At 43.1% G+C, this 27968-nt stretch overlaps 1 protein-coding gene across 10 annotated transcripts in view; it reads right to left on the bottom strand.

The window, feature by feature from the left end:
* The window catches only part of CDON (cell adhesion associated, oncogene regulated), an 88822-nt gene that overhangs the window by 5371 nt on the left and 55483 nt on the right, over window positions 1-27968 (bottom strand). For 8 of the 10 annotated variants that reach the window (XM_084783795.1, XM_084783789.1, XM_084783796.1 and 5 more), the window contains 7 exons: window positions 27466-27669; window positions 26546-26727; window positions 25287-25392; window positions 20523-20645; window positions 16843-17064; window positions 14749-15029; window positions 11351-11430 (listed from right to left, as the gene is read on the bottom strand). In XM_084783795.1, the coding sequence (XP_084639921.1) occupies window positions 11351-11430; window positions 14749-15029; window positions 16843-17064; window positions 20523-20645; window positions 25287-25392; window positions 26546-26727; window positions 27466-27669 (1198 nt within the window). Of the gene's footprint in view, window positions 1-667; window positions 3994-11350; window positions 11431-14748; window positions 15030-16842; window positions 17065-20522; window positions 20646-25286; window positions 25393-26545; window positions 26728-27465; window positions 27670-27968 lie in introns of those variants that run through there. The other 2 variants (XR_014779591.1, XM_084783797.1) reach the window with 2 other exon arrangements.

The raw sequence follows: 27968 nt of genomic DNA, 5'->3' as shown, positions 1-27968 counted from the left end.
GTCCTTTGATTTTGCTGTTGTCTCTTCCAATTGCCGTCACACTAGCCCTGCACATTTTCCATTTAACATACTGTGCTTTTTCAGACCTGAATTTTCTATTCGGATTTTTCTCAGCTGAAACATCCATATGTTCATTTCCTGAGTATTTATTTCCTGTAAGTCCTTGAACATAATTATAGTATCTGCTTAATGCCACTGTTTGCTAACATAATGCTTGGGCAATCTCAGGGTTTCTACCATCTTAATGTATCTCCCCATGAAGCGCCATATTCCTGTTTCCTTGGATGTACAGCAATTCTTTTTCAAACTTGATTTCTCCTCAAGTTTTCTGGTTGATTTTTCTCCCTTTGACTTCCGTCTTCTGACATATTCTTTCTTGGGCCCTGTCCCAAGCCTTCAGGTGAAACTCAGAGGGCCTTTGAAGGCATGGTTTCTAGATTGGTTTCTTCCTGCAGTGGTTACTCCCCAGTATTGTTAAATTGTCTACATTTTATCACCTCCATCTGTTGAAGACTGAGCTGTTCCTTTGGGTTTTTTTTTTTTTTTAATTTTAAAAATTAGGACGAAGAAAAGTTTGAAAATGATAGTGTTGGGTTTTTTATGTAAGGCAGGCAGGAAAAACACAGATGCCAACAGGTATATGCTAGAAATAAGTCATTTGAGAGAATAAAGAGCAAAATTCTTTATTTCTATCTTTTACATGGGGGGGGGCAGGATTGTGGGACAAAAAATAGGAAAGGAGTCCAGTTCTGCCAGCTCAAGCCACTGGAAAGACCACTGTGAGCAAGAAGACACAGACGAGTCTGAAAAAGAACCAGAAACCTGTCAGTAAATCCAGCCATCAACTTGAGCAAGCCCAATTTTTATTTCAAAACACACACACACACACACACACACACACACACACACACACACACACAAAAAAAAAAAAAAACTATGCAGTTAATGGAGTTCAGACACCAGGGATCTAATTTTAACTTTCGGTAATATAGCAAAAATATATGGATATGACCCCCATTTTTCCATGCAGGTCTTCAGCCAGGTCCAAATGAAGGAGCAACAGATACAGACATGAGCACACTCACATCAGAACCAGAGCCCACCCCTGGCTAGGACACGTCACATCGCAAAGGAAGAAGGTATTAACTCTGACTTGCTCTCTTCGCTATGTTTTTAACAGTGTTCACATGACCACTGTCTCCCTCCCACACTGCATTATGTTGTTAGCCACTCCCGCTGTGGAGTCAATATATGGCACCCACAGACTCTGAATATGGTAAAACATGGGTGATGTCAAGTGGGGAGGAAAGCTCTCTATTAGAGAGAATTTAGTGAGTGTACGGGTCTCCATTAATACTCTCCTGCAGAGGAACCCTCCTACTGCTAAGGTCTGTGGCAGGCTCTGGGAATGACAAGGTAAAACAGCAGAGGCCCTGTTCCCCTCCCCCCCCATTCCCAGCCTTGTGGAGGAGGAGACTAAGAAGCAAACAAATAGTTGCAACTAATGTTGGGATGCAGAAGGAAGCACAGAAGACCCCAGGCTTAGCAGAGGCCACGCGCTGCTGCTGCATGTGCGTCCCAGGTTGTATCAAGCTCCACCGACTTCATTCAGAGCTGAGCGCCTGGCATTAGGATCAATAACGGAACTGGGGAATCTCAAAAAACTCAGACATATCTCCAGTCAGGGCAATCGGCAAGGCTACTGCGGCTTGTGGGAAGTTATTTCTTACAGTGTAAACTCCAGGAGCCCGGCTTCTGGGCACTTAGTTTATATCACGGTATCTATCCTGCTGAGAACTACTAAAAGGATGGGGGAATTGTGCTTCTGATGCATCCAAGGCACTGCGGATTGCTGAAGTACCTGCGAGACTAAGGGTGTGTGTGTGTGTGGGGGTGACCGTGAACCTCACCCCCCTCCTTCCTTTGCTCCTGAGACACCTGCTCAACCGAGCGCAGATGAAATTCTGCAAGATCAAGAACCGAAAAGCTAAGAACCTGAGCTGAACTTCTAGAGGCATCGCTGGGGCTAGAAAAATAAAACTGGAGTTCAAAGAGACCTGGGAAACACGCATAGGCCTTTAATTGGGATCCTCAAAAGGGCTACATCATAAAATTAAGAGTGAAACAGCATCAGACCCTTAAAAATCGTGTCTTATGTGAGTGTGTGTGGTGTGTGTGTGGTGTGTGTGTTCAGGTGTCTGTGCGGTCCCTCTGGCCCTGTGTGCACGCAGAAGCCTGGCCCCTGCTCTACCACTGTCCACCTTTTCTTTGTAGACAAGGCTTCTCCTTGAATCTGGAGCTACACTGGCAGCCAGCAAACTACAATGATCCTCCTGTGTCCACCCTGCACAGCACCGGGGTCAAAGTACACTTGAAGATGTGTCCAGCTTTTACATGGGTGCTAGGGATCTGAACTCGGGTCCTCATGCCTGGGTGGAAAGCACTCTTCCTTACCGAGCCATATCCCAACCCGTAGACTAGTTTTTTACAAAGCCTAAAGCTCAGCATCACATCAGTTCAACTTCAGCTAGGCATCAAGTGATTTGGCCCTCATCTAACTGTATGGCTAAAGACAACAGTAAATCCTTTCTGTCTATATGATTTCCATAGAAAAAAAATATACTACCAAGTATTAAACAAGAATGAGAGAAAGTAAACTGGGGATGGAGAGATGGCTCAGTAGTTAGCAGCACCCGTTGCCCTGGCAGAGAACCTGAGTTCAGTCCCCAGCATCCACATGGTGGCTCACAGCGGTTCAGAGAGATCTGACCCCTTTTCCGACCTCTGGTAGACAGTGACAGTATTGAGGTAGTGAAGGTGTCCAGGCTGAAAAAAAAATGAGTGACAACAGACAGAAGAAAGTACAGACATGAACAAGTAGCAACAGAAGGGCAGTGTAGAAATTTAGAGCAGATTCTGCTTCAATTATGAAGTCTTGGAGAATTTTAACTATTTTAGAACAAAAACATAGAAAGATCATAAAACACAGGAAGAAATGGAGTGAAACTGATCTAAAGTATTTGTACTATCTGAAAAGTAGGATGATTTCTTTTCTTTTCTCTCTCTCTCTCTCTCTCTCTCTTTTTTGCAAGACACAGTTTCTCTGTGTAGAATGAATTCTTATGTATTTGTTTGTTTAGTTTGGTGTTTACGTGTGTGTGTGTATGTGTGTGTGTGTGTGTGTGTGTCTGTATGTACATGGATACACATGTACCACAGTGTGCACATGTAGAGGTCAAATGACAACTTGCTACAGCTGGTTCTCTCCTTCTACAGTGTGGACTCTGGGAACTGAACTTAGGTTGCCGGGCAGGCATCTTTACCTCCTAGGCCTATCTTGCCAACCTTTTCTATGAGTTCTAATGCATACTCAACTCTGGATTTAGTCATAACACCCAGTGCCAAACACATAGTAAATTATGTACAGTAGGACTTAAAAAAATATAAAATAAATAAAAATTATTAGCATAGAGAACTGGGCTTTTGTATATACCTTTTCTCAAGCAGGTAAGCTGTTAAGAACAACATTAGGTTCATTATTACAAGTCTCTTCTTGAGGTCCACACCTAGCACGAGGTACAACATGGGTATCAGGGCAGGAGGACCTAGCGCATTTACTCTTTTGCTGGTTGCGTCACATCTGTCCTTGTATTGACTTGTTGGCTAGAGACTTTTTCTAATATTCGTTGACTTCAGAGTAAAATAAAATTCTGAGCTGAAGCATACTTGCCAGAATTAGGGGGGGGGGGGAACCAAGGAAGGTCCCTGTAAATATAAACATTACAAATAAAATTAATTCACAGTGCCAAGTGTGAATAGATTTCGTCATGTTGAAATAACAAAATGGCAGGACTCACCGGAAAGCAGAGGCCTTCTTCCTTGCTTTGGTTTTTCTCTTCTCCTATGTGCTGTTCCTTAACTTGAGGCAAGTTGTAGATGGGATTTCTGAGTGAAGTCTAAGGGCTTTTCAACGTCATGATTTCTAAAGAACAGCTACCAGAGTGGCGCGAAGTTATATTCATGGGGCAGGACCAGGGACCAGCGAGACAGAAGAGCAAGGGCCAGCTTCTATAGGCATGGCCTTTGATGTTAATGCAACAAAGGCACATATTAAAGACATTTAAAAATGACAGAGTCTTAGCAGAAACAAGTACAGCTTCCTATTGCGCATTCTTTAGCATCTGTTTTTCAAGTACGTAGACCAGGAAGCCACACACTCCATTTTGAACCACACCCTCTTCCTCATCAGAGTCTGGTGGACAATAATATCATTTACATTTGTAAAGTAGCTATGACCCAGATTTCACCATGATAAACCACACTGATTTAAAATTTTCTAGTACGTTGAGTCTTAACTCAGAATCAGCAATTAACCACTTAGCTAACCAAATGTGAGCGATTGCATCGCCTCCTTGTTAGTGCACTTCCAGATGTCTGTGTCAGTGGGAAAACAGCTTGGACTAGGGCCGGGCATGTGGAGATAAAAGCATATGGTCCATAGCCAGATGTGACCTCTCTTCCCAATCTGATCAGGGACAGCATGAGGAAGTGAGTCATCACTGACAACGCTCTCAGACATTTTCCAAGGCCATAACCACAGAGTATCTGCGAATATGTAAATCAGGAGACCAAACCTCCACAGAGTGAAAACAAACAGAACAGTTGCTGAGCCTCTTTGAAGGCACTTTACCATTCATACAACTCAGTAACTTCTAAAGTCTGTGGCTCCACAACCGTCAGATGAAGTGTCTATGTTTCTATAGAGCTGCCTCCAGCCCAGTGACAGTCCTTGTCTTAGTTTTATCAATTCCAAGTAACTGGAACTCTGAGCATCCCATCATATACAAAGTCTGGATTATTCTGTAGGAGTTCAGGTGATCTAGGACTCCTCAGTTTACAAGGACAGCCTTTTTACCTGTCAATTTGTGAGGCAGATTGTGTGACTACTGTAGGAATCACAAAATAATTTAATACTCTGTAGCCACCAATTTGAACAGCAAAATGGAATAAAAAGGAGAACTCAACAGTAATATAAGTATGCATTTGGGGAGGCCAGGGATGGTTAATAGTTGATTAAACATAATTTGGTTATTTCTGTAAGTTATACAAATGTTTTCTAAATAAGAATTTCATTTCTGGTTACATGGCTGAATATAATTAAGCAGAATTATGATAGGTACTGTGACCAGAGGACGGGACAAGTTTTCCATAAACTTCCCTAACATTTTTGGCAGTACTGAGGATTGAACCCAGGACCTCATAATGCTAGGCAAATATTCTACCATTAAGCCAGCTAGGTTCTTTCTCTCAATTATCCTTGAAGGCAAAGAGTAAGGACCCACTCGTCACTTGAATATTCAGCATCTATTTTCACAAATGTGCTCTGAAAACTTCTGCAGTAATATCTTGGTGACATTTGCTTTGTATTTAGTTCATTTTTGCTGTTTCCTCTTATTGCTGCTCGCTCTCTTATTTGCTATACTACTCCTTGATTGTGGGAGCAGAGGAGTTGCTGTCCATCAGAACCCTGATGACCCTCCTCCAGGGCCATGCTGGTCAGACATTCTCACTGCTTACGCTATCTGATTCTGTGATAACCACAGCGTCATGGTGGGACTTTTCTTTAGAACTCAAGTTATCAGCTACTTTTACACAAAAGGTGACAATAAGTGCTGAGAGACAATAAATAATGGAGTACGTTCGTGAATAGGGCGAACAGACCCACAAGCAGTTCATAATTTGAAGACCAAAAGCAATACTCTATAACAACAGGCCCTCAGTCTCCATATTAGAAATAAGAGGCAAATTGGGGGAGACATATAACTTTTCCAAAAAGGTTTTGAGCAATTAGAGATGTACCAGAGGTTGCAAACATTGCTGCTTTAAAAGAAGAAGAAGAAGAGGAAGAAGAAGAAGAGGAAGAAGAGGAAGAAGAAGAGGAGGAGGAGGAAGAGGAAGAGAAAGAGAAAGAGAAAGAGAAAGAGAAAGAGAAAGAGAAAGAGAAAGAGAAAGAGGAAGAAGAACATCGTTGCTGTTCAGTGCTGTTCAGTTCCCAGCATCAAATCTGACGGCTCACAACCGCCGGTAACTCCAGGCAATCCAACACCCTCTTCTGGCCTCCGGAGAAGCATATGGCACAAAAAAACATGTTACATATGAACAAAATACGATAAAAGCAAATCTAAAAACAAACAAATAACACAAAGCTGGTTTTGTTGTGCTCAAAGTGGACAGATGACCATAGGTGAAAGACTAGCTGAACCTTGGGTTTTCATGCTTTCTTTCTCTGGCATTATGGGTAGTTCTGAAGTTACCAAGTGGTCAGAAATATGAGAGGGATTGGGTTATGAAAAATGGCCTGCTAAGTATGCTAGATAATTAACCACCACCTGGGTCCATCAAACCCTCGCTGGAGACTCCTATTTCCCCGCTCGGTGTCTGCGTCCCACTCGCATCCGAGCACATCTGACATCAGTTGTGGAAGGGCAGCCCCAGGCCGAGAACATACAGACATTTAGGATTATCACTACACAAAAACTTGGCAGCCACCTGGAATAGCTGGTTTTCTAGGCACTATCCCCAGTGGCTTTCTTTCTCTTGATTATCAGCCATTCGGCCTGGCCTTCTTTTTCTTTCCCCAGATGAATTATAGACATTCTTCCACGCTGATTTTTACTTCCTGCCCATTTCCAGTCTCTCTAGGACCCTTAGAGTTAATCTCTCATTCTTTCCTGACGGGACCGCTACTCACTCATCTGTGAATTCCATCAGTCAGTGTCTTCTCTACTCTCTCTTACAAATTATCTAGACTGATGGCAAATAGGCCCAATTTAATGTCAATTCCTTCCCATTAAACTAGCCAAGCAGCTAACGAACCACGTTTGATTGCATATCCAGAACTGTACCGCTGTATCTGAATTGAGAAGTGAGAGACAGAGAGAATTTGATTTATTTGATTACAATCTGTCTCTTAAAAAGTCGAGCAGCACAATGCTTTCTCAGTTGTGTCTCCAGTGGAAGCGGTGCTGACCAGCACAATGTTTTCTCAATTTCATTTTCAGTGAAAGGGACTGGCTCCCTGCAAGGCTGCATTCAACAGGCCTCTCTCCACTCACTAAAATCCTGAACCAGTTTTACTTTTCAGTTAAGAGCACATAAGAGGGCACGCACTCATTTGCATGCCCTGGGATGTCACATTTCCTCCCCAGACTCAAGAGGTACCTTCCCTCTTACTCAGTTCCAATTTTGCTGCTGTTGTTGCTGCTTTTTGTTTGTTTGTTTGTTTGAGTCAGGGTGTCTTTATGTAGCCCTGGCTATCCTGGGCTCACTATGTAGACCAGGCTGGCCTCAAACTCACAGAGATCCTCCTGCCTCTGTCTCTGGAGTGCTGGGATTAAGGCATGTGTCACCACACCCCATCTGTCCCCAGTCTTTTGACATCAGTACTCTAGTTATGTCGGTCAACAGAGCCAACCTTACTCTCTGGGAAAGGATTCATGAAGGGTGAGCAACAATTGGCCAGCTTTTCAACTTTGAATCTTATTACTCTCTAGTCACACCCCACGGCCTCAGGCTACCGCACTGGCATCACTTGGAAACTCACTAGAAATGCAAATTCCTGGGCAGATTTTTCCAATTGTTTGTGATTTCACAAATACTCCAGGTGATTCCAATGCACGCTACAGAACACCATTATTCCTGTGTGGGCACTGTCCTCTCGCTTTCCTGGACTATTCCTGTGACACTTCAGAACCGATTTCAGTGGCTGGACTGTGCAGTTAAGTGAGTTTTGACTGAAGAGCTCAAACTCAACTCCTACCTACAACCCTCATGCAACTTAGATGAAATCATTTCTCTTTACGTATTCGGTAGGGACTGGGAGATGAAAACATACCGTTAGTAACACTGACAGGATAGAGAGGTAGATTTACTAGAATTTTGCATATTTCAGAAGGAAACAATTGGTCGCATCTCTCTCAGCATTACAGCTGATGACAAGATTTTGGCATTTTAAGGGATCTGGGGAACCACTGTGGTCAACCTTGATGTCGATCTGACTGGATGGAGACACCCTAGGGCACTATTAAAGCTCACTCTGGTGTGTCTGTCGGGGTGTAGCCAAAGGATCAACTGAAGGGGAAAGACTTGAATATGGGGGGACACCATCCAATAGGCTGAGAGGCCTGACTGCCATTACAGGGAAGGAGAAGGAAGTTCATTAGCTTCTTCCTGCTTCCTGTCTACCATGAAAGGAGTTGTTTCCTGCTTCCTGTCTACTATGAGAGCTACTTAGCTCCAGTACATCTTTCATGGTGGTCTGCAGCCAACACAGCCCAGGAGCAATGGTGTCAAGTGATGGTGAGTAGAAACCTGAAACTGTGAGTCCAGACACACACTTCCCCACGTGAGGGGATTTAATTCAGGGCTTTGCACGCACTAAGCAAGTCACCCACCATTGAGCTATGTCCCCAGTCCTCTGGGTTTTGTTTTGTTTTGTTTTTCTTAAGACAAGGTATCACAAAATTGTCCAAGTTGGCCTTGTACTCGCTCTGTATTTCAGGCAGGCTCAAACTTGTAATTCTCCTGCCTCAGACTATTGAGTTGCTGGTATTTTAGGTCTGTGACACAAGGCTTGTCTCCTTTAAAATTGTTCCTCTTAGGTGTCAGTCACAGCAGTGTTAAGCTTATAAACCAGACACCCATTTTCAATCACAAAATTAGAAATGGGAAGTTTAATGATTTTAGTCTCTGAGAGACAAGGATAGGTACTCATTAATACAAATCTCTCTCTCTCTCTCTCTCTCTCTCTCTCTCTCTCTCTCTCTCTCTCTCTCTCTCTCTCTCTCCCTCTGTGTGTGTGTGTGTGTGTGTGTGTGTGTGTGTGTGTGTATCTGTGTGCCTGTGTATGTTGCCCTAAATAATCAGGTTTTCATGCAGGAAGAACATTTAAGCCAGAGGGGGAAAACACAGCAGAAGAAAATTCACCTGTTTCCAGACAACAATGAAACAAACTTGACTGCAGAACACTAGTAACCTCAAAATCAACAGAAACACAATTATAGGTTATAATAAACCCACACAAACTTTACAAAGATGCTCATACAAATGGCCAAACTGAAGTTGGCAGAGGTCACTTAAATCCTCTTAAAGAAATGGGATCTGTTTTGGGCCCTGAGATGGGATCCTGTCATAAAGACATTTATTAGATTCTATATTGTACTCTGTTCAGACCAATCTTCCACTACTCAGAACACTCCTTCACTTTTTGGAGAAGCATGCTAACTCTGAGATACTACATAAACTTCCAAGATCACAGGGTTAAGCAGTGGCGAAGCACGGGACTACTTATTCTTAGAAGATCCCCTTGTTAGAGCACTCTAAGGCATAAGGAGAGCTGAGATCTGGAACGACCACACGAACCACGGGGGATGACACAAGACGCAAAACCCACCTGATTTCTACCATGTATGGCAGCCAGCTGCAGGAATTTCCTCTGAGTTTTTGGAGAAACAGTATTGCTTGGTAGCCCAAGCTACCCTTAGACCCATGCAATCCGACCCTCTCAGCCCCCCCAAAGCGGCATTACGGGCAAGAGCCACCACACCTGGGTTTACAAGTTCTTTCACATGTTTTCTTAACAAATTGTGAGGCTGTGACAACTCTGAGCAAAAATGTGGCTTCTGTATGAACATTTTCAAAATGAGTATTATAGAATTGAAATACGTAAACTCTTAGTACACGAAACAGGCAGACAGCTCTTGCTAATATATAAGCCTTTACCAAGTAGCTAAGTAACAAAATGTAGCAATGATTTATTGCTCTGCTCTGAAAATTTCTAGAACAATGTGCCTTTTGTTTTCTGAGACAGGTCATGCTATGTAGTCCAGGCTTGCTTTTATTCCCACACAGACCCAGCTTGCACCTTGAAAAGACACTCTTCAGATTGATGGTTGACTAGATCTTTCTGGCATCACTAATTCCCAGGAACAACGCTTAACCTTTTACTTCATTTAAAAGCTACAGATTGAAAATAATAATAATTTTAAAAAGCTATAGATTGAACCCTTCTTGACACTGCATGATCCAAACTTCAAGCTACACTCCGGCACCTTCTGTACTAAGTTTTCTAGTTAGAGAATTTCCATGGTGGGATGGATTTTTAGGACCACGTAACTCAATACCATTATAAGGGAAAGAAGTAAGATTTCTGATGCAACTTCAATAATCCTTTTGATATATACAGAAGTACATGAAAGAACTTAGAGGCCCCCTCCCCCACACCAGGGTGGCCTTGAACCTAGAATTCTGCCTCAGCCTCTGAAGTACCTGGGATTAAAGGCTTGAACTGTCAGGCCCAGCTAAACATCAAGATTCTTATCCCAATGTCTGCTACTTCTTTGTGATTAACAATTAACACATATAGGAAATAACATGAAAGCTTTCTGCTATTTAGTGTATCAGAGTTGGTGAATTTTTGTTGGCTTGTGTTTGAGATAGGGTCTTACTATGTAATCCAACCTGTTCTTCAATTTGTAATTCTGATCACGGCTCCAAAATTTTGGGACAAGTTACTGAGATTATAGACATGTAACACCATGCCTATTTTCTATGTTATCCTTTAAGTTCCACATGTACAAACATGTACCCATACTCATACCCATGTGTATACACACACGTGCACACTCCCACATATACGCAAAAATTTTGTTGTTTCTGTTCTGTTTTGAGTCTATGTAGCCAGGCTGTCCTGGAACTCACTATGTAGACCAGGCTAGCCTTGAACTCATAGAGCTCACCTGCCTCTGCCTACTGAGTGCTGGGACTAAAGGCATACACCACCATGGCATAAAAATTTTCTTCTTAAGTACCTTAAGATTTTAAGAGTTAAAGAATGAATGAAAGAAAGAAAGAAAGAAAGAAAGAAAGAAAGAAAGAAAGAAGCACTTTATAATCTAGTAGGAAAATTTCAACAACATTATTATGAAGGAACTGTCTAGACAGGAGATGGCTTTGTTTTGTCTTGCTTACTGCTTGAACATGGCCAATTGCATTTATCCTCACACAGAGACATAAAATTAAGAAATAGGAATTGACAAAAACTATATACAGAGAAGAACCCCACCCTTCAACAACACTGTTATGGAGCAAAGCCATTGGAATGGTCACTAGATGTCTAAAGAAACTGAGGCACAGAAAGGCAACAAAGAAAGAAAGGCTATATGTATATACACTCAGCAGCAGCCTTACACTGAGGATGGCGGTGCTTGGTGGCAGAGGCTAACTGTAGGAAAACAGCGCCGCGGTGGCACAGAGCGGTCACAGCCATGTGACTGGGCACACGCCGACGTACCTGTTGTTGTTCCGGCAGTTGCGGCAGTTGACGCATTCCAGCGGGTCAGCCTGGGGGACTGCTGTGTACACTCCTCCACCCTGCTCAGGACAACGTTCAAGGAGAAAGAAAAAGAGAAAGCTGAAGGGGCCAGAGACCATTTGTGAAATAATGACAAACACATATCGACCCCAAATGGATGTGTGGTACGTTTTCACACACTCCCTGAGCAATGTAATTAAATGCACTCTACTTATTCACAAGTGAGCCCCGCACGAGGTCACACTACACCCCTAAAGCCGAACTGCCAAATTCTTCAAAGTACCTCTGTACTGGAAAAAGGCAAATAAATGGAGGGAGGTTAGTCACTTCCTTTTAGTCTTTCAAATTTATGCCTTAAAATATATTATACATTGTAAGTACCTACTCATGTTTTCTTTTCTAGCAGTCATGGAAAAAGCTTATGCGAGGCCAGTTAGAGAGACGGGGTGTGAAGTGTGTGGGAATGATGTCACAAGATCAACCCATCTTCATTTCCCTGTAATTATTTCGATTAGGTCTGTTCACTGTACTGAAGTTTGAAAACGTCATATTTTTCCAGATGGAGTAGACGCTCAGCCAGCAATGACTTGGAGGGAATATTAATATTCTGGTGTTGCTTTTGGCGGAAACTGCTCAGCAATTAAGGAAAATGCCCAGATTAACACATACCTCATTGTAAAATGCTCGCTTGACATACAGAATGGCAAACAGGAAGTTAAAGGCTGACTGGCCTTAGAATCAGAGCTCTGCGTTCCGAAGAAAAACAGCAGAGTTGAACTTGAAGGACAACGGGAGGGGTCGTGACAGCGCGCCCAACCCGCAAGCAGGCGGGCAAGGCTGGCAAAGGTTCAGGCACTTGCTTTTGCTAGAACACTTTCCATTTCGTTTATCTTATAACAACAGCCAGAACCTATGCAAACCAAGACTAGAAGTGCCATTCGGTAACCCTGACCCACCTAACAACAGGAATGATTAGGAAAACAGAGTGAGAACCTCCTAGACTACACTCAGTCCATGTGGCAAACTCCACAAGTTCAGAAAAAAGGATCTTGCTTGTGAGAGCTGCTGAACTTGTTAAAGCCAAATCAGCCGTTTCCACGGCCACTACTAAGATTTTTAACTTCTTTATTTCTTCCCTTGCAGAAGAGTAAGAAAGTGAAAAGTTTAGAATCACAGATGACAACTTCTCAAGCAGTGCACCTACTGGGGCATGTCAGTTCTGCAAAGCCAGAGTTCTGTGTTGGAAGCATCCGTCCTGCGGCTCCTTCTTATACAAACAGCAGTGCTGTTTCAAGTTGAATGCCTTCTCTGTCAGCTTCCTCGACTGGGACTAGGGGTGGACTAAGAATGGTGACAGAAACATTTGGAAAGTCTGAAGGCAGGCCTTGAGTTGCTCCACAAAATAATGAAATTATTGGTTTTGGTAATGGTACTTTGTGGAATGTACAAAAATTCAGTTACACAAAAGCCATACCTATTTTTTTTTTTTTTTTAGCTTTATGATACAAATGCACCTAAAAGTTTTATTGCAATGAGTTTTGGTTTCTTGTTTGTTTGTTTGGTTGGTTTGGTTTTTTTTTTTTAAAAGATTTATTTATTATGTATACAGCATTCTGCATGCATGTATGTATGCCTGTACACCAGAAGAGGGCACCAGATCTCATTATAGATGGTTGTAAGTCACCATGTGGTTGCTGGGAATTGAACTCAGGACCTCTGGAAGAACAGCCTGTGCTGTTAACCTCTGAGCCATCTCTCCAGCTCAGTTATGTTATGTGAATACGTTTTTGTTTTAATCCCAGGCGTGGGATATGGGGCTGCTTCAGTTTGATCACATCCATTAACTATGATTGTCTTGTACTCTAAAAAGGGCGTGATTTATGCCAGCTGCAGACAGTTTAATTCCAGGGACTCTGGAGAGGGCATAAACTGGAAAGCCCTGTGCCATGCCACCCCCTTTTTACTGGCCCCTGCTGCTACATTTGGTGTTGTGTTTTCTGGATTGCTGGATATTCTGATGATGAAGCTTGGACTTGTCCTTAGGAATCCAATGCCCCCGATCAACAAGAATTAGTCTAAAGAGGTCTACACCGCCTTCCCCTCTAACTTTTCTCTCCTTCCTAGTGTTGCGGGGTTGGAAGGAATTAGAGGGGAATAAGGGTTGGAAGGGTGGGAGAGATAAGAACCCAATAAAGTAGCCCCAAAAAAGTACACCTACGTTTTATTTTGTAACTCTAGGATTTCAATATCTTTACTAAACTGAAGACGAAAAACCCACTTTTCCAGATTGTAGCAAACGTCTTTGCAATTAGAATAACAGTAAAAACTAAACCAACGTTTAAACACAATCAACTAAACAAGTTACCTGGTTAAAAGGTAATATGGATGCCCAGCCAGAGACATGAATAAATCAGACTTCCTTGTGCAAGAACCCCACAAGCAACATCATCTAAACTATGTCGGCCATTCTCGTCCCATCACAGAAAACAAAACCGTGCTGTCTGTCTCAGAAAAAAAGGCAGTTTCAACGGCTTGCGACAGACTCCTTGTGACTGAAGAATGCTAATATTCTAAAATGTAAAAAGCTTGTAAGTTACAGGGTTAAAAAGAAAATAGTGGGCAAAACCAACTCATGATGGGCCAGGAGCCATAACCTGGAGGCCTGTGGAGGAAGATCTTCTGTGTGGTCTTTATAAAGCTGGGGGGTGAGGGGTGGGGGGTGGGGGGTGGGGGGGTGCTGTGCAGTGGCAGAACACTTGCCTCCTATAGGAGAAGCTGCAGGTTCCCTCTCCAGCACAGAATAGAAAATCTGAATAACATCCTAGCATCTGACGGTTTTGACCTATATTTACAAGTGTTCTGAAAGGCCCAGAAGCTGAGCAGCACCAGAGCCTGCGGCGTGCACTATAAGAGCAGGCACCACACTGGAACTGCTTCTTCAACGGGGAGCGGCAGCTACCGTCTCCTTCCACAGGGGGCACCCCAATGTGCTGCAGTCCTTTCTTCCATTTGTCAGACTTAACAGCATTTGCATTCTCAGACTCAGCTCCAAGTAAATCAAATGTGAACCATCTGGCCCGGTCTTTGCTCAGTGGTATTTCCATTTTGTCTTAAGAATAACTTCCAATGTGTTCTTTACTGCATTCCACTTTGTGGTAAATAATTAAAGCTAGAAAAAGCTGAGAAATGCAGCTATTACTGATGACAGAAAACTGATGCAGATCCCTGTGGAGCTGGAGCTGCCAGGCACACACAGCACGACTAAGGACACAGCTTACCAGGTGGCTACATTAAAAGAAGTCAAGCACGCTCACCAGTCCTTTCACCCTGCCACACTGAGACCTAGAGAAGCAATTGCATATAGTGAGGTCTCTTACATTCACCAGATGATGGGCATGCTCAAACTCCACACATGTTCTGGTCAGCGAGCTTGTGTGCGCAGAGTAAAGTCCTCCGCTTATGCTGCCATTCAGGATCCCGCTGACGCCATTGGGGCCTTGATGGTGGAGGTGAGAACAGCCGTTGCTGAGGCTGCCTTTGCTGAGGAAGCCTCCGTGAACACTCCCATTGATCCGGGCTGCTCCTGAGAGAGTGGCATACTCTAGCATCTGCCCATTAATCTCTGACCCCTGGTAGAGATACCCTGGAGGATCGTATTCTGTTAAAAAGAACAAACAAGGCCAGAAGGAAAAGCAAGGTCAGATACTGAAGGAAGGAGAAAAAAAAATCTTCCTGCTGGGAACTTTTCTTAACGAAATCGCTAAGAAACATGCTGAACTGTCCTCACAAAGCTTTGGTAAAATTGTTGCCATTACGCCTTTACAGTGAAGATTAGCAGCTTGGGATGTTAACTCCGACTCTACTAATAGAAGGAAAAGTTTACCAGGGACAAATCACTCCCGGGGGAATAAACTGCGCAGACGCAAAGCAGCTGAGCAATGGCGACAGTTGAGTGGGAGCGCTTAGACTCCCACGCACGTCAGGGGCTCAAAACAACTGTCAGAATCATGAGTATAAAACCAACACACTAAACAGCAGGAAGCAGCACTTTTAGGATGATGTGCGTCCATTTGCTGGCTAGTCAATAGCTCCTCCTGTTATCATGCATGCCAAGGGTGTGAGGTACCAAAGGTTAAAAAAAAAAAAAAGGCGATTCTGCTCCATTTGTTAAAAGCACTTGAGCAAATTCTGATTTCCAGAGGCACATCTGCCAGATACATTTAGGGAAAGCTACGACATGCACGGCTCTCGCTGCCTCCTCTCTAGGTTTGTCCTGCGCTTTCCCCACAGGTGCACATCCTCCTGTGCTAGCTCATCTGTGCTCCTTCAGAGCAGGCTCTAGAATTTCATCAGCTGTCCGCCATTGTTCAGCAAAGGGTATGACAAGCAGGAGACAATTGAGTTTCTTCTGGTGGCATAAATGGCTGAATAAACACTCTCAAGATGACTTTTTATTTTGTAAAGATATTATCATCACAAAAGAAAAGGGCTTCTTATCAGATCAGTCTTGCTCCAATGACTAGAACAATGCTTCACTATTCAACACACACACACACAATTTTAAGTAACACATTAGAACCATTTAGAATAAGACTCAATCAAGTGGCACAAACTTTGCAGCCTTATATCCATTCATGTCCCTTCTAAAAGGTGATATATATATATGCATATATATGTGCAAAATATATATACATATATATATATATATTCATGAGCTACTAACTTAAAAAGGAGAATTAGACAATGGTCCCTGGAATTGGTCATCACTATTGGTTTCCTTTCCCCTCACATTCTTTTATGTCCTTATTCTTGGTCCAAATAGGAGAATCTTCCCCTCACCAAAGTATGATATCCCTGCTTGCTTTGGTTACGGTGTTTCAAATAGTTGGGGACAGGAAAGGAAGGCTGTTAATATTGAAACAGTACCATTGTTGACCTTACAACCACACCTCTTGTTGACGTGTTTGGGAGACAGGGCGCAACTTCCGAGTTGTTTGGGCACAGCAGTTACAGAGGTGGGACCATGCTATCCCCGCTCAGGAAGCCCAATGGCAGTGGCCACCTTCCTTTCCATCAAGGCAGATGGAAGTTCTTCTGCCTCCTGTTGACCAGACTTGTACCAGCATGAAGACATTCTTACAGTGATTCCAGAACTGATGTTCAAGCACTCATCCTCTTTGGTGGTCCACGAAAGCCAGCCTTTCCCAGCACCAAGACAGCTGTTTACTCAGAGGCATGCTTAGCTTTGGCTTTGGTGTTTACTTCTACTGGGCAATTTAATTTGATGCTCCACTTGCTTTGGCTGGCAGCATGAATGGCTGAAAAGTCACCTCCCCTGGGTGGAGAATATCTCACGGCTTTCATTCCATGGCACGAATACACGAGAGTGTTGGGAATCAATATTTATTCTGGCAATATTTTTCTCTACCCATCTTTAGAAAAATACAAGGAAATACTTATAAATGACTCACTCTGTATGGCGTTCTGTTGGCGACTCTTCCACAAACACAGCGCAGTGAAAACCATAAGAATGAGGACCATAACACCGAGCACACAGCCAACGATGAGGTACAGCATATCACTGCTCCTGGCAGGGCTGGTCGCAGGCCCCACATTCCCTCCATTTCCTGAAGAACTGGGAGGGGTACTCAGCTCTTTCACGGGATACTCTGAAGCTCCAGGAACACGTTTCACTGGATGAAATATGTTTTTTAAAAAAAATTAAGTTAGAGTGAATGCAGAGTTTACGAAATAGACTCTCTGAAGGAGGTCTGGCTAGGAACACAAGCCAGTCTGTTTAGACTCCTCACAGAGACACTCTGACCACCAATGAGTCACAAAGAGGGATCCAAATTTGAAATTCTGATCTGCCAAAGTTTTGGTCCACAAATTTTTGAGAAATTCTACGAGCCAAGAAACATACAAATTGGTTTGACCCAAACAGCTGTATGATGATCCGCCAAACTGTGCTTACAGAAAACACCCAGTATTGAAATAAAATACTTCAACTTATGGACAGAAAACAAACAAACAAACAAACAAAATACCCTCATCCTAAGTGATAGAGTTTCTTCAAGTAAGACTAAGAATTAGTGTTTTATTTTTCTACCATGTGCAAAAGGAATTCTCAACTTTAAACAGCTTTGAACTACTACAGAGACTCCATATAATCCAAAGGCCCATATGTGTCCTGTAAGCATCCCCAATGACACCTACTAGAGTCCACGGTCCTCTTAGCTACTTCATGGGTATTGGGGGCAACTGTGACCACAGTGCTGTTTAACAAGTGTGTACAACCCCCATTCTCCCACCTGCAAGTCACGTGTTCTGACTGCTATAAATGTCATGATAAAGTCCCACTCTGTCATAAGCAGAGTACGGTAGCTGACAGCCCATTCGCTGAAGCCAGGATCCCTAGGTATAAACTGGGCCCTACCACTTGCATCACTTTCACCTCCACGAACCTGTTTCTGTGTTCAGAAAATGGAGACACAAAAGAGCTCCATCATAAGGCTGTAACGAAAAGTGCTGTGGTTTATTTGGCTGTCTCCAAACCCAGGTAGGAATGTAGCCCCCATGCTAACAACATTAAGAAGTGGAATTGGCGATTAGATCGTAAGGGCTTTATCCCCACTGACAGATGAACGTCATTATTACATGGTGGGTTAGTCATATGAAAACAGGTTTGAATTTGGACCCATTTAGTTTGGCTTCATTCACTTGCTCTTCTACCATGCTATGACAGAGCACTGGACACCCTTGCCAGACTGTTAGCATTATGCTGTGACCTCCCAGTCTCCACTCAATAAATTTCTACTGGCTGTAAACTGCAGCTAATAATAAGGTACACTATTCTGAACACAGCCGTAAGACTAGAAAACTCAGTCTCTTCCTTCTTTGCAGCGCCAGGAATGGAATGCTCCACTTTCTACATGCTAAGCAGATGCCTTCTGAGCTACAATCCTACACCAGTATTGTTTCATATTGTGTGATCCTGTGGAGCTGGAGTTACAGCATGTGTGTTCACACAACATAGGTGCTGGGAACCAATTGCTGTGCTCGTCAAGAACAGCTACTCTCCGGCTCTGCCTGGTAAGATTTTTAATGTCTTGGGTTTAGCGATGACATATTTCATTTGATTATTCTGAGGTCACAGCACTCTAGAAACAAAGCAAGAAATCCTCCTGAGTCCATTACAGTGGATGCTTCAGAGAGGTATTCGGATATATGCTAATCCAGTGAAATTCAAGATCAGCCTTAGGTGAACAGATGTTTAATGTGGATTTAATGGGAGAGTTTTTCAGCAGAAAGACACATGATTGAGAATTTATAAGAGGGAACTAAGCCTGGCTTTGCAATTCAATGCCGAGTCTTTGTTTCCTTGTTTTATTCATTTCCTCAATTTCAAAAACAAAACAAAACAAAAACCAACTTGCAGCAGACACTGATGGCTGCTGCTCTGAATACTCAACAATTTCCTTCTTCTATGCTAACTAAGCCTTCTTAAAAAGATCCTTATTACGGAGACCGGAAATACAGCATAACACAAAGCCCTGGATTTGAGCCCCAGGAACACATAACCTGAATACGATGTGGTATGCCTACAACCTCAGCATTTAGGAAGGACGACTGCAAGGTCCAAGCTACATGGTGAGTGCACGGCGAGTCTGGCATACAGGAGACCCTGTGCAAAATGAGGATGATGACGATGACGATGATGATGATGAAAGAAAAGGAGAAGAGAGGAGGAGGAGAGAGGAGGAGGGAGGAGGAGAGAGGAGGAGGGAGGAGGAGGAGGAGAGAGGAGGAGGGAGGAGGAGAGAGGAGGAGGGAGGAGGAGGAGGAGGAGGAGGAGGAGGAGGAGGAGGAGGAGGAGGAGGAGGAGAAGAAGAAGAAGAAGAAGAAGAAGAAGAAGAAGAAGAAGAAGAAGAAGAAGAACTTAAAAATAGGCCTCACCAGATCTCAGCATGACTACATATACAGCCAGATCCCTGGCTCGCTACGAGCAGCGTTGCATTCAGGGCTCCACTGACACCCAGCAGAAGGCAAAGAGGAAAGAGAAGACAGAGAACTTCCTAAGTGACTTCAGTGTGGGTTCCCTGCTTCTTACCAAGCATTGGGACAACAGAGATACCCAGAAGGCACGTTTGTGTTACAGACAGTTGAGAAAAGCCTCAAGGTGATAAAAAGTCTCTCACTTCTGCTTTATAAACATCTGGATTAGGCATTTCTTCTACTCTCATGTGGTGCTTTCTCCTTTTAAAGATCCTTTTATAGGCATTCTCTGTGTGTAGGCAGAGTTGAGAATGACAACTCAAAATTTGTGACCGCTATATTAAACTTAATACAACCCAGCCGTAAACATGTAGCTAGTACATGTACCTGCCATTCAAGAAACTACCTTAAGCAGATTGTCGTGGCTTGAGTGGATTTCCCAAAGCCTTCATGTACTGGTAGTTTAGTCCCCAGTGTGGCCACATTAAGAGGTGGTGAGACAAGAGACTGAGACTTAGAGGATAGCTGCTGGAGACCTGACTCAGAAGGAACTGCTGAGGTTCTCCTGAGTTCTCATGAGAGCTCTGATCAGAGAACACATCTGGCATCGGCCTGGCTTTCTGGCTCTCTAGCTTGCCAGCTGATGAGCCCCGCTTTTATGCATTCCTAGCGTTGTGACGGCACCTGTCACAGGTCCTCACAGAGCTGAACTGATGCTAGCATCATGCCCTTGACCTGAAGAGCTGTGAGCTTAACAACCGCCACTTTCCTTATAAAGTTCCCAGTCTCAGATGCAGCATTATCATAACAGTAACACAGGTGTAGTACAGTCTTCCATAGTTTTATTGATATTTCAATTTTCATGGAAAGTAGCTTGCAAGTATTTCTACTCTCTTCATGGAGAGTAAGAAAAAAGAAGTAAATGGAAAATAATGGGCACCACTAAAGCTCATGGAGACAATTTTTTTTTTTTTACATAAATGGTCTAGACAACACAAGGTACTTCTATAGGTGCGGTCTAAAGGCAGGCATGTAGGAACTCATTCAAAGCTGACATTTCCACACAGAAATGTACCAATGATTCTCAGATGTGACCTGGAGTTTGGAATTCTAATAACTGGCCAGGGAGAAACACAAACTTGCGGGCCACTCCTACCTTTAGTCTCGCAGATCATGACGTTGCTGAACTCACTCTCCCCACCTTCATTAAAACACTGCATCTTAATGTCATAAGAGGTTTCAGGCTGCAGGTGGCCAATTGTGTGCCACTGCTTTGAACCTAGAAAAGACATATGAGAGACGAGCTGTAGACATGACACAGCTTTGATGACACCAATGTGCTCGTTCAGTAATTGCAGACTGAGATTTACAGCGTCCCTTACCACTTCATACAGCTTGTGTTCATTTTTTTTTTAACTGAATAATGGATGAAGAGCAATTCTACTAAGTAGTATGTAACAGAGGTGAAGAGATAAACTCAATTAAAGGGTATCTATGTATTGATAGCAATAATGGTTTTTATTAAAAATTAGTGGCTAGTCTAAGAAAAATACACACACAAGGGAAACCATCTCTAATCCTCACTTCAGGCCAGCAAGTCCAGCCACTGTGCCCACCCACTGAAAAGCCACAGTGCCAATGAGATAGCAAACAGTGCATAACCCAGAGAAAGTGACCGGTTGCAGGAAAGGCTTTTCCAGGACTTTCTTCCACTGCCAAGGAGACATCATGGGCTGACAATCAAACACGTTAATGAACCGCCGAGGATCCCCAGACAGCAAATTCTGCTGTAGGAACCCTCAGCCGCTGCCCGCAAGGCCACTGTTCTTTTGAGTCGGAGGCTCAGAACCACACAAGTGTCTCCACTATTAGGATTCTGTTATCTGTGGCACACAGCCAACGGTTCATTTAGAAACACTCCCAAACTGAGCACTCCAGTGTAAATCGCCCTCCGTTTTCACTTTCATGGACCTGTGACAAACTTTCATAAACAGGGACACTTTCGCCAGATTTAATTAACTCTTTAAGTACTCTTAATCCCTTTTAGAAAATGACTCTTCAGATCGTCTCCAACGTTTCCTAGAAATCCAAGCATACCACTGACCGATTTAAGAATTAATTAAAGGGACAGAAAAAAAAAAAGAAAGAAAACATGAAACTGCACCACATGCGTAAGTCAAGTCTGCTTGGCTGACAGGACCAGTATCACAGGCTCCTTTCTAATTCAACACAGACAAGAACATTCCAGCCCCTTTCCAAGTCACCAGCATAACCCCCTCGTTCACACAGACTGGCATTTTACAAGGGAGAAAATCTGCTTGTCCAGGATCAGGTGTCTCTGAGAGGCTGCAGGAGTGAGTTCTAGACTTTCTTTATATACTTGTAAAAAGACCCCCCTCTCCCTTTTCAATTTGACTTTTTTGGGTGTTTGGTTGGGTTGGGTTTTGTTTTGTTTTTGATTTTTGTTTTTTTTTTCCTTCACTAAAGGACTAGTTGAAACCAGAATGGGCCTATTTCTAAAATGCAAAAACATCTTATTAAATCTGTCTCTCCAGCTTTTGGGCTTTCCTGCTTCTACACCCACCCATAACGTCTCTGTCGGACCCAGAGCACTCATTGTGGAGAACTGGTAACAGTGGGTGAAACTTGTGGCTGCTTTTTAGGAGAAAGGAATTACAATATACACCTTAGATTTGCATTTCACTGCCGTGTCCAGTCTTTCTGAAAGAAAAGCAATCTTTCTGCCAAGAGAAGAAGGCTGTTATGTAAGGCATATTTGATCAGCGAGATAGGCATGTGCACTGCTGGGTCTCAACCCAACCAAGGAGCATACAGCCTCTGCTAAGCCTCAAGCTCCGAGCTACAGAGCAGAAAGAGCTTTAGACGCTGATTGGTCTGGAGCTCCACTTAACGAGACAAAAAATGCTCCACACAGAACCACTGGCAGGTGAGGAACATCTAAATGTGGCAAAGAATGAAAGGGGTCAGACAGTGTAAGAAACGCATGTGTTCTTAGTGTAGTCTTTATAATTGATTCATTAAAAAGAGAGGGAAACCTAAATTCTGCATCAATTACCCACATTAAGTAACAGAATCTTTTAGGAAAAATTTAAGTACACATTTTAAACGAGCATTTTTGTCCCTGGGTTTGGGGAGAATAGACCAATAGCTCCAATTACCACAGAAAGAATTTCAAATGAATAAACTTGAAAATAAGGAATAAGCAAATTACACAGCACAGTGGATCCCACTTAAACATCTAACTGCTCAGTGTGATACATTTATAAACACGCTTGCCAGGGGGCACTCCCTCTGCGAGCACTGCTGTGCATGGAGTGCCGTTCAACTCTCTTCTGAGTCCCAGGCTCACGCTCAGTTCATGGGGGGTTTGTAAAAGTTCACAGATTCCTCTAAGGAGCACAGTTTAAAAACTGTTAACCCACGGGGGATTCCTAGAGAGTGCGAGCAGAAAGGTGAGGAACAGGGAGAGACAGAGCTATTCATGTCACTTCACATCTGCTTTGTTTAAAACCATCTTATGCCAAATGTTTAACCAATGTCAAAAGTTTTAAAAATAAAATGTGATACCCCCATTGTTCTAAATCATCTAAACTAAAACAAAGACTTGGACAGAACAAAACGCAGAAGTCATAATTATCTTTCTGAAGTTTCTAACAGCCTTTTGATGGAAAGAAAGCATGCAAAGTAAAGAACCACACACACACACACACACACTATGCATGGCGCACTGATGGCACCGTCGTCTAGACCACCAAAGAGAGCCCTGCTGCCACCCCACGGTCTCCTCATGCTCCCTGTGTTCGCTTCCCTCCCTCATGGCGGCTACTGCCTTGACTTCTGAGAGCACAGAATAAGTGTGCCACTGAAAATTTCAGAAAAGGAGAAAGAACCAGTCATTCATTCAAAAAATTGTCATGTGCAGCTGCCCTACTCAGACTCTAGAGTTGCTGGTTTTTTTGTTTTTGTTTGTTTTTTTGTTTTTTGTTTTTTTTTTTTAATGTCACAAATGTAACTCCACTGAATAAATCAATACTAAAAGAAATCCTACAGGGGCTGGAAAGATGCTCAGTAACCAGGAGCACTTGCTCATTTTGTAGAGGACCTGGTTTGCTTCTGGCATCTACATGGCAGCTTACAACTACCCACAACTTCAGTGCCAGGGGATCTCACGTTGTCTTCTGACTTCTGTGGGCACCAGACATACCAGACATGCATGTGATACACATACACACATGCAGTTAAAATATTCATACATATAAGATTAAAAAATAAAATCCCCCAAAATGATATAATATTTGATATGACGTAGCATACTAACTTAAAATTTTAAAAACGCATGTATTTAATGGCGGAAGCCAGATGGTAAATCCTAGGCTTGGGGCACTCTTCTGACAAGATTTGCTATAATAGGTATTTCTATATACAGGGATGTATTACGTATGTATATATGTGTGTGTAAGCTAGAACTCAGGACCTGCCATATACTAAGCACATGGTCTACCACTGAACCATACACCCAACCAAGACATTCACTATTTCAAAAGATCGGACTCATGGGCTGAAAAGAAAGCTTGGAAGCAGTTTTCCTCCCACACTCAGATACTACCAAGAACCAGGCATCTGGCTTGTACTTGATGCTTGCAGACGCAAAGAACCTATCATCCCGTGAGGGAACCTAGACACTCATGTCAGAACGTTCTTCTCTATGCTGTTTCCTCAGAACCTGTCCGCCTGAAGTATCTCCCTACCCAGCCCACACAAGTGTCCATCAGTTCGAACACAACTGTCACGCCGCTTCCTGTCTCCAGCCCAGGCATCGACGGCACCCACTGCTCTTCTGGTGGCCTCCACTCACAAGCCCACCGATTTATCCAGTACCAATGCCTCACACTGAAGGGTCTGGGAACACAGCAGGGGCAACAGAGATCCCGTGCCCAAGGAAGTAAATGTTTAGTCAGAGAAACATGTAATTTCAAATACCCATATATCCATACTTTGATTAAATGCTACGAAACAAACACAAAGGGTTTAATTTTGGTCAGGGCTCCAGGGAAGATCTGGTCTGAGGAAGAGGCATGCAAAGCCCCCTCAGAGAAGAGTGAGAAAAGCCATGCAGACTGTTAGCAAAGGGGGACCGTGGGCGGCAGGAACCACCCTGCACCAAAGACCTGAGGTTGCTGTCAGCATCTCCAATGACAAAAGACACAAAAGGCAAGGATAAGGGTGGAGATGAGACCACGCAGGTCACAGCAGCCATCATTCACTGTAGTTCAGGTCCAGCAGAGGGGCGGTGTTAATACCCTTCACACCTAGGCTGTGTGCTTCCTCAACAAAACGCTCTCAACTTCTCAACGTTTCTAAAAGTGCACAGTATGCTTAAGGTGTAACTATCTCATACAGAGGTCTATACACTGCTTGAGCCAGACTTTAGTAAGAAGTCACAACTGATTTATACATTCAGGTCACTAGTCATTTAAAAAAAAAAAAAAAAAGTCAAGCCGGGCATGGTGGCATAAGCCTTTAATCCCAGCACTTGGGAGGCAGAGGCAGAGGCAGGTGGAACACTGTGAGTTCGAGGCCAGCCTGGTCTACAAAGTGAGTCCAGGATAGCCAAGGCTACGCAGAGGAACCCTGTCTTGAAAAAAAAAAAAGTCAACATCTTTTTCAGATGGATTACTGACAAGTCATCTTCTGCATACTTTTATAACTGCCTCTGTAACAAAAATTAGGGCCCTGTGGAGGGAGGGAGCTGGGGAATTTGGGTTTCAATGGAACAAACTTACCAGCATGTGCCAGCTCATTTCTAACACAGTCTTAGCCTGTGATGACGGGTTCATGATGCTTAGCCCCGCCCCATAAAAGCACCTTTGCAGGGGTTCCAGCCTGCCAAGAGACTCACCTTCAACAACATCCCTCTTGTAATCACTGTCATTGTCACTGTCTGTTGGCCGGTAATAGATATAAAATCCTTGGATGGGAGTGTTATTGTTACTTGATGGAATATACTAGAAAAAAAGAAGCAAAGACTTGTCAAAGGGAAAAAAAATAAAAGTAACACCCAGATTTCTTCATCTGTATGTAATATTTGTCTAGCTTTGTTTGGCGATATACGTAGTGGCTATTTTTTTTTTAACCCAATTCAGAGATATTCAGAGTTATATGAGAATTTAGCTTACTACAGAACTAAACAATAAGAAAACAGCATATACTTCAATACTTCAAAAATAAATGTACACTGGCTCAAAAAGAATAAGTCAACTGTAAATGTTTTTATTTCCTCAGATGACGGGATAAGACGAAAGCCTTATCCAAGCTTTATAAATTCATGGCCTGGGCTAAGCCCAAGAGCATTTCTATCTTTGTTCTATCTACCCCTAGGGCTAGGCCTGGAGGCTTCTAACCTCTGTGCAATCTCATCGTCTATAAGCTGGGACCCTGAAGGCTTCAGCTTCCAGCCTTGTCTGCTAACCTAGGCCTAGGGTGTTTTCGGCCTCGGAGACTTACTGCTAAATAAGCTCACCCTTTCTAGCTCTTCCTGAACTCTGAGTGGCTGGTTCAACTCAGCTGCTCTGGCTCAAACTCCTCTCCCAGATAACTGATTCAATCCGGCTTCTTTCGGCTTCGGACTGAATTGCTCTGCTTGGAAAAAGTGCCTCTGAACTGCACTGACTGCAGGAACTCAACTGAACTTCACCAAACTCAGCTCTCTTTCCTGTTCTGTTCTTGTGAGAGTTGTGTGTATCCCATCTCTGACTCATCTGTCAAACCCTTCTCTGATTTGTTACTTCATCTGCCCCTCAATTAGACATTACTCTCAAACATGCTTGCCTCCTTCGATAAACTAATCTTACTTTCCTTGTTTGGGATTAAAGGTGTGTACTATGGGTATGTCTGTATTCCAGCCAGATCCCTTGCTAGAGCAGCCACGTTGCTGGATTCCTCCACAAATTACAAAATGTTAATTAAGTTAGCAACATTTGAATGAGAGAAGAAACAATAATTTTACTTTAGTCCTGTCTCTTGAAATATGTGCTTTAGACCAACATCAGGACCTTTCCACTTCCCTGCAATTAAAAGCTTAACAGCTTATAGTATCACGTCATAAAAGCATTGCGCTACTGACAGCAAATCTCATCAATAAGATGTTGACTCACGTACCGTCCACTTTAGCATAATCTGAGTATCACTGACAGCCTCTGTGTATGCGATGTGAGGTCCAGTTATTGGGCGGTTGGAAAAACGATTTGGGAAGCCAGCTACCTGGTAAGGACGGGATGCCGAGCTCCGAAAACTCTCACCATAATGGTTGATAGCGATGACCCTAAATTTGTATGTTGAGCCTTGACGGAATTGGCAAAAACAAAACACTTATAACTATAAAAGCCCTGTAACAGTGCTATGGTGCATCTAAATATTAAATTAAATAATACATTAAATCCTACAGCAAGTTTCCTTATCACTCAGATACAATAACTAGAAAATACTACTTCCGTCTAGAAAATACTACTTGGTTATACCCATATCTAAAACTGCCTCTCCCCGCCCCCCCCCCCCCAACAAAATTAGACAGAGGCATCTACTACACTGTATATTCAAAATTCCAGGAGCAAAAGTGGTCATGAGCCCAAGGGTTAAGTTTATTCATACTTTTTTTTCTCTTCCACAGATAATTATTTTAATAGCCTTGAGATTTGGGGTGACCGGGACTGGAGAAACAATTTAAAATCTAGATCTGAAGGATGGTTATGGGTTGGGGAGGCATCTCAGTGGCACAGTGCTTGCCTAGCACGCACAAGGCCTCGGCCTCGGTTTCCACCACCACCTCTAACCAAAGCAGTCAAGCATGGTATGGTATACTTCCAAAGTTAGACATAAAACGAGGGATGCAACACTGTATTTATGACCAGCTTCCAGGACATAGAAAGACACAGAGGAAAAAAAGGCTAGGAAGAAATATACTAAAACATAATCACTACCTATGGATGGTTATAATTCAGACAACTTACTCGCTTCTTCCTATTTTATTTTCAAAATTAAGCATTTGTACCTTAACAACAACAGCAACAAAGCATTATTACCTGGTTCTAAACTACGTACTTCCACAGAAAGTTTGGAAGGAGGGATATCTTCAGCAGCCACCAGCCAATCACTAGTCCTCATCCGTTTATACTCCACCTTAAAGGCAGTGATTGGAGAGCCACCATTTGCCCGGGGAATCCAAGTGACATAGACCGAGGTCTCTGATGCCGTAGAGATCGTAGGCCGATCTGGGGCCTCTGGAACTGAAAATTGGAACATTCATTTTACTATCGCCTCGGTGCCAGAGACAGGAATAACCTAAAAAACACAATGAGGGCTAAATCCCAAACCCTGTGCTAAAGGTCCCTCACCAAATTTTTTGTCATGTTAATATTACAGCCTGTCTCTCTGTTCTCTTTAGAAGCTAATGGGACATCAAATGTACAAGAAAGAAAATACAGGAAACTGGAAGGAAGGAAAAAGGAAAAGTCAGATGATTACAGATATGATAATTAACTCACAAAGAATGAAAGGTAATGAATATGACAGTTTCTGCTATTCT

The sequence above is a fragment of the Acomys minous genome, assembly GCF_964271855.1.
Source record: "Acomys minous genome assembly, chromosome: 5".
Taxonomy (NCBI): Eukaryota; Metazoa; Chordata; class Mammalia; order Rodentia; family Muridae; genus Acomys; species Acomys minous.
The sequence above is the reverse complement of the archived record's forward strand: the minus strand, read 5'-3'. Positions and strand labels throughout refer to the sequence as shown.